Source organism: Phlebotomus papatasi, chromosome 3 (genome assembly GCF_024763615.1).
Source record: "Phlebotomus papatasi isolate M1 chromosome 3, Ppap_2.1, whole genome shotgun sequence".
Taxonomy (NCBI): Eukaryota; Metazoa; Arthropoda; class Insecta; order Diptera; family Psychodidae; genus Phlebotomus; species Phlebotomus papatasi.
Window position 1 is genome coordinate 74,915,047 of NC_077224.1, and position 7,391 is coordinate 74,922,437.

The 7,391-nt window shown below is 36.2% G+C and overlaps 1 protein-coding gene across 1 annotated transcript; it reads left to right on the forward strand.

Moving 5' to 3' along the window:
* Positions 1–3,408: 3,408 nt before the first annotated feature.
* LOC129806316 (glutaminyl-peptide cyclotransferase) lies at positions 3,409–5,045 on the forward strand. The gene is made up of 2 exons (XM_055854808.1): positions 3,409–3,676; positions 3,760–5,045. Exons 1-2 carry the CDS (start codon positions 3,620–3,622, stop codon positions 4,705–4,707), a joined length of 1,005 nt encoding a protein of 334 aa, XP_055710783.1. The 5' UTR covers positions 3,409–3,619; the 3' UTR covers positions 4,708–5,045.
* Positions 5,046–7,391: the final 2,346 nt, after the last annotated feature.

A 7,391-nucleotide genomic window follows, 5' to 3' on the forward strand; every position in this document is an offset into this window, starting at 1 on the left:
CGATTTTCCTTCAAAACCATTCAAAGAAATATTTATTAAACGGTAAAGTAAAAAAGCGTATTGTTTTACTATTTCACGACAAAATTTTTGAATGAAAATTGATTTTTTTAATTAAATTAAAGTTATACAAATGGTAATTTTTATTTAATATTTTAGTTCATATATCTAGTAAAAATTTTGATAATATTTAATTTTTTCGGAGCAACTCGATCTGTCAAGTATTTTTCTTCATCATCGCAACAATCAAAAATCATAATTTCTGCTTCTATTTACTCTTAAAAATATTTGATATATATTTTTTAAATGTAAATAAAAACTCTATACAAGATTCATTAATAGATTTTAACTTTGAGAAGTACAATTTAAAAAAAATCAAGAAAAACACAGTTTTGCAATTTGAAACCAGGATCAACCCTTAAACATTTATGAAGCCTCTTGGTTTCGTTGATTTTATTAAAAACGATTTTTAATCAAATAATAAAAATGATTGTATTCGAAAATACAGAGACGAGAGCCAAAGACTGTCGAGTAAATTTGCATGCACTTGAGCAAACATCAAAAATTTTGAAGCACTGATTTCAAGATTTTTTCTAGTTTTTCTTGGTTTAAATATGAAACAAACTTATGAAAATCGAAAATTATTTTAATTTTTCTTCATATAAGAATTATCAGATACACATTTCACGTTAATTAGGGAGTGCTGCGACAAAACCTTCTTGTGAAGTACTTTAGACAGCCATTTTGTAATTTTTTTCGTATGAAAAATCGCGTAAAACCAAAAAACAAGAAAAGTTAATTTTTGGTCTACTAATTTAGACTCCCCCCTAATGCATTGTGAATTAATCGGGGAGTGTCAATAAGAAGGCCAAAACTTAGCTGCTTTTTGGATTTTTTCTTTAGAGAAGGAAACGGTCAAGATTTTTGAATTTTTCTTGTGTGCCTCGTCGCACTACTCCCTTATTTCAGGAAAATCTGCAGTTCGTAATTTTTATCTGAGAAAAAAATCAATTTCCTTTAGAGTATTTCATAGTTTAACTATGAAAATCCGAACAAAATCGTAAAATCGGAACTTTTTTTCAAGGTTTTGGAAAAAAGATACGTTTTTGGGACAAAATTTTGACTTTCACATGCTCTAAAAAAATAAAGAATAAGTTTCCATCATTTTTTTTTAGTTCAACTAGAAAAGAATTTAATGCTGAAGAGAATAAGCCTTTATTCATTTCATTTGGTCTATAAGTTTTTTCTTAATCTTTCCCGCAAATTCGATAAAATTTTAAAAATGAGAAGTGGAGAAAACACGCTTCAAATTTTTGGATGTGCGCTCGAGCGCATGCTATTCCGTTCGGCGCTCATTTGCTTTCGGCTCTGTTACTTTGAATGTACTTCGAATAAACTTCTGAAATATTTATGATATATTCTAAGATAGTTTATCTATCGATTTAATTTAAACAATAAAAAAATGTAGACCACTTTTGATCTTCTAATTTACACTTCCCCTTATGGCCTCTATCCACTAGAGAAATTTATGTTCACATTGGAACAAATTCCCTACGCTTGTGTAGGAAAACCTCTTTAATATGGACATAAATATCTGTAGTGTGTAGAAGACATTAAGGAAGAGCATATTTTCAAAAATTTGAAAAGTAAAAAAAAAATTTTGCCCCCCCGTCCCGTGAGCAAATTTCGTTCCTACGCCCCTGACTCTGTGTATGATGTATATTTCTATTTCGCAAAATCGGGAAAATTTTGGCGGGATAGCAATGTGACGGCGTCAGAATTGCATCACTGATCATCGCTTTTGCCACCCCTTTTTTAACATTAAGGTGTCTACACATTATAAGAAATTTCTATCAAAAATGAGCTTCAAGAAGTGTTCTTCAAGAAAATTGCCTACACATTGGTGAGAATTTTTGACAAAAAGGTGGATTTTTGAAGAAAATTTGTCTAATGTGTAGACAAATTTCTTCAAAAATCATATCCAATTGAAGGTAATTTCCATCAAGAATTTTTGAAAGAAATTACCCGCTACACATTGGAATAAAATTCATCAAAGTCATTCTTGACAGAATTCTTGACGGAAACCATCACAATTCAAGATTGTTTTTCACGAAAATTTGTTATTTTCTGCTGGAAAAAGTGAGAAAAACGTTTGGTGAAGTTCCTTGGGATAGTATTTAGTGAATTTATGAAGAAAATCTTCTAAATAAGCAAGGGAGTAGTATTTTCCGGAGATGTCGTTCCTGGTGGAATCCAACCCAGCCTTTGAAGGAACATTTCCTGTGATTTTCCTCCAGAAATTGCCGTAAGTTAATCCATCTGTGTATTCTTGAGGTGTTCCACAGTACAGTGGCCTTGTACTCCATGGATTGCAAGATGGATGGAAAGGAGAAAATTTACGGGCACTTTGGAATCTCTATATGCCTTGGTTACCAATTAAAACAAGAGCTAACCAGAGCCACCGAGGAAATCTCAATGCAAACGAGAGCTGTCCGGAGCTACAAGAAGCCATCACTTGAACCCCCAGAAGAACATCAGAATGATCTTTTATATCATTCACTTTCTCAACCACTAGGAACTATGTGGGATTGCTTCCTTTCGAGAACACCAGAACTGGATAGCCACAGGCCTTCGATTCCTCCGTGGGACTCCCAGTTTGAGTAGTAGTGCATGAAAAGGTGGTGAGAAATTAAAAAAAATCTAAAATTAAATCCTTAAAAAAAAGTTTTTTATTGAATCTTTCTTCTTTTTACAAGGAGATTATCCCGAAAAAAACAACTTTTTCTCCACAGCAAACTGCGAATATCACACAATTTATAGATGAAAATAAATAATGTTTTGAGGTTATGGTCCCATATTCCGAAATTACGAAAATCGACCGTCAGTCGTCCAGTGTGAAGTTGGTCAAATATCATTCATAGTGATCTTGTGTGTCGAAGTTGAGAACATGGCGGCAAGACGAAAATTAATTATTTTGAGCGCTTTTGTTGTAAACTTGGAAGAAATGATGGAGGAAAAGAAGAAAGTGGTGCAATTTCTGGAGGAAAATCACAGGAAATGTTCCTTCAAAAGCTGGGTTGGATTCCACCAGGAACGACATCTCCAGAAAAACACTATTTCTTTGCATATTTAGAAGATTTTCTTCAGAAATTCACTAAATACTATCCCAAGGAACTTCACCAATCGCTTTTCTCACTTTTTCCAGCAGTGAAACAACAAATTTTCGTGAAAAACAGTCAGAAGAGCAAGAGACTTGGAAATGATGGCAAACTGTCAAAAAATTTTTGATGGAAAATAAAAAACCCAGTGTGGAGGCATTTTTCTTCAAAAATTCCTTCAAAAATATGAATTTTTCTTTAAAAAATTCTTGAAATAATTCTTGATGAAATCAGCTCCAATGTGTAGACACCTTTACACATAGGACAACATGAGAATCGCAGTAACATGAAGTGCCTAAGGCCTTACTCTGGCCAGTCGATGTTCAGTCTCCCCTGAGTTTTCTGTGATGTGTTCGCTTTGTGCGAAATAAAAAGTTTCCCCATGTTTTTAGATAAATATTTAGTCATTTGCGATTGATTTGTGAACGCCAGTTAGACCGTGAGTGCTGTAGAAACCTCACGCGATGGAGGTGTCTCATTTGCTGGGCTTTTTCCTGCTCTGTGGACTTGTGTCTGTCGAGGTCAGTAGTCTCTCACATCATTGTCCAGGAAGTGAAAGTTTGCCCATGGGGAATTTTCCATTGAATGTGAGTGGTCTTTGTAGGGTGCAAGGGGTACGGGACGTGAACCTAAACAGCTGGAAGATCACCAGTTGCATCGGATCCTAAAGAGCAGTGACACAGGTCATTTTGACCGGATATTCGATGAGATCTGCATTCCGCGAGTCGTGGGGACACCTGGACATGAGAAGGTGAGGAATTTTATGATTGAGGAATTGAGGGATTTAGGATGGACCGTATGGACGGATACATTTGACGAGAAGACGCCCAATATGGGCGTCCTGACATTCCACAATATCATTGCTACGCCCCACAATGCCAGCAAGTATATGGTCCTGGCTGCTCACTATGACAGCAAGTACTTCCCGGATTTTGAATTTCTGGGAGCTACAGATTCTGCCGTGCCATGTGCCATGATTATCAATCTTGCACACACCTTGCACAATGAACTGAAGCAGACTCCGGATTCAGGAGTTGGCCTCATGGTTGTCTTCTTCGATGGCGAGGAGGCTTTTGAAAATTGGTCAGATACCGACTCCATCTACGGAGCTCGACATCTAGCCAAACGCTGGGAAGCAGAAGGTTTCCTGTCACGCATTGAAATTCTGGTGCTGTTGGATCTTCTCGGTGCTCCAGATCCCAATTTCTACAGCTACTTCACGACATCAGAAGCTCAGTACAATCACCTGATGATGGGCGAAAGGCGTCTCCTGCGCACAGGAATGCTAGACAATTACAGCTACAGCTCCGTGGCAGCCCCAAAGCCCGCAACCTACTTCCAGCCCTACACCTGGGCAGCCAATATTGAAGACGATCACATTCCTTTCCTGCGTCGTGGAGTCCGTATTCTCCACATCATTCCCAGTCCATTCCCTCACGTCTGGCACCGTGCCACGGATGACAAAGCTGCCGTGGACAAGGTTACCATTGAGAATCTCATCAGGATTCTCCGGCTCTTCGTGGTGGAGCAGCTGCATCTTCGTTTCCATTAGGGAAAGAGAAAAAGTAACTTCTGATCAGGGTGGAAGAGACTTCATTAAAGACAGGGTCGGTTGATTGTTGACTGTGAATGTTTGTCTTATTTATTTGACTGAAGATTCCCACGTGTTGGCGTGAGTTTCAGCGTTATTGATAATATGTTCAGGTGCTATCGTAGGGGATATTTGCAATCTGCAATTTGCATTTCCTCAAAGCAATTCTCAAGATCGAACAAAAGTGGATACAGGCCCTGCCCAGAAATGTTTGTGCACCAACTGCTGAATCATTTTTTTTATTTATTCAAAGGTGAAAATTTTAGTTTTGGAGAAAAATAAATATTTGTCGAAAGAAATTGACGAGTAGAAATGTTATTTTGTCATTGAACAAAAAATTACTTAAAAAGGAATGTACAAAGGTGAGATGCAATTCGCGAAATGCTCGATTTGGTGAGTTCGATGTTACGAGCATTTCACTAATATTTCCCACCAATATATTCTATGTTTACCGGTTCATAACCGATTTAAAGCCAAATTCTGATAAAACTGGGATTGTTTAATTTTAATTCAAATAATTTCGTCAGATATCTTTAAGATTTCTGCAGAAAATATCTACACCTCTGCAGAAAATCTGCCGAGAAATCTGTAGATATTCCTACGAATTTTATTTGGGCTTCGGACAAAATTCATCGGAGATGTTTGCACATTTTCTGACGAATCCTGGTGCATACTCTGACGAATTTCTGTAGATATTTTGCCGATTTTCTGTAGATTTTTTCTACATTCCAGACTTTCCAGACAGCTGTGTCTTAAAAAATGGAATATTTTTCACTGAAGTTTGCCAAATTCAATAGAGTGATTCTTGGTGATAATCACAGTGTTTATATAAAATAAAGAATTCTGCGACGCTGTGTTATAAATAGAGAATAGTGAAGTGAAAACTTTAACCCTTTCGTCTCCTTTGGGACTCTGGGTACCCATGAAAAAAAGATTTTTTTGGACTATTTAGAATCGATAAAAATCCGATTCTTCTGGATAAGTACAAACTATAAGGATGCCCAAGGTTATTTTTTGCAGGATCCTAATTAACTCCTGAACTTAGATATTTTTGGTCAAAAATCGTGAATTTTCGATTTTCTGCTTCCTTGCAGATATCGTGACTTTTTTTGATATTTCTAGACCAGAATAAGGAAAAACCTCTCGGGGCCAATAAGTATGATAACTAACAATTACAGATTACATAAATTCGAATAACAATTTTTTCTTAAATTTTCAAAAAAACTTGTTCAAACTTGATGGAAATTCTCGTCCGCAAGAATCTAGAGGTCAAATGTAAGGTTATCCCGCCAATGCCCGCCATTTGCTTTTTGACAGCAACCTTGTAAGAAAATTCCAAGCGGGAGCGACATTTTTGCCAATATGGCCGATAATTTTGACATTTGGCAGCGCAAGAGATTGTTTTCGGGGGAGTTTTTCCTATTCTTCCTGATTTTGGTGAATTCTGATTGTCCAGGAAGTGTCTTTTATGCCTTTGAGAAAGCTTAATATGTCTACAATAACATCGTGTTGAAAGAAATGTGTTTTAAAGTGTTATTATGTGAAATATTTTGAGGTATCTGTTGGCAAGCAGGAATTTGGTGTCCTTTTTAGCACTTTCTGGACATCCCACAAGATACTGGTTAATAATTCTTTTTGTTTTAGTGATCAACATTGTAAAGGAGTCATTTGACACGCAAAAATAATTCACAAAATTGATATTATTGGTTTTTGGAAAATTGAATTTTGTCTTCTTTTCGTTCTTTTGGGGACGAGAGTACCCATGAGTTTTCCAATTTCTCAGAGGCGGATTTTTTTTTTCTACAAAAGTATCATATTTGACCACTAAGACTTACAATAAAGTGAGTTTTACTGAAATTCATTCCCTGGATATGTTGTGGTCCGGAAAGAGTTAACGGAAATTTCTCCCAATTTGTAGAGGAACACTTGGACGACTTAAGCCGAGAAACAGCTTGACGTATTATAATCAAAATAATCAGCAGATTTTTTTATTCATCAGTTTATGACTAATCCGTCTCTCGGCTTAAGCTGAGAAACGGCTTAGTTAGTGGGAAAATGATAGGAATTTAGTCACATTATTATTTTGATCGGAGGCAGCCAAAGTATCGAAAGCCAAAATCCCGAAAGTCAAAATCCCGAAAGCTAAAATCCCGAATGTTTAAAATCCTGAAAGGAATGAAATTATATGGAAAATAATATGTAGAATCATTTTCCAAAGACACAGAAATTTTCCCTTTGCTTCCAGCAAAAGTGGCTGCAATCGAGGGAATAGCCATGAAACTTTTAAAAATTCGGTATTTTGGCTTTCGGGATTTTAGCATTCGGTATTTTGACCGGGACCCATTTACAAAATGTTCAGACGAAAAGCAAATGCAGTTAGCTCAATTGTTGATGCAACCAGCGAAATGTATAAAATTTAATAGAAACACGAAAAAATTTGGAAACACGGAAATGTTTCCAGAAACTAAAAAAGTTTCTAGAAGTAAAGAAATTTTCTAGAAACCTGAAATTGCAGAGTTGTCGTTTTAATTACCCTTCGTAATGAAATAGAATTTCGGATAGAAATTATTTTGCAGGTTGCGACTTGCCGGAAATTCAAAGACCTTTCAACAAAGTTGAGGGAACTTGTGGTAAATTTGACAAGT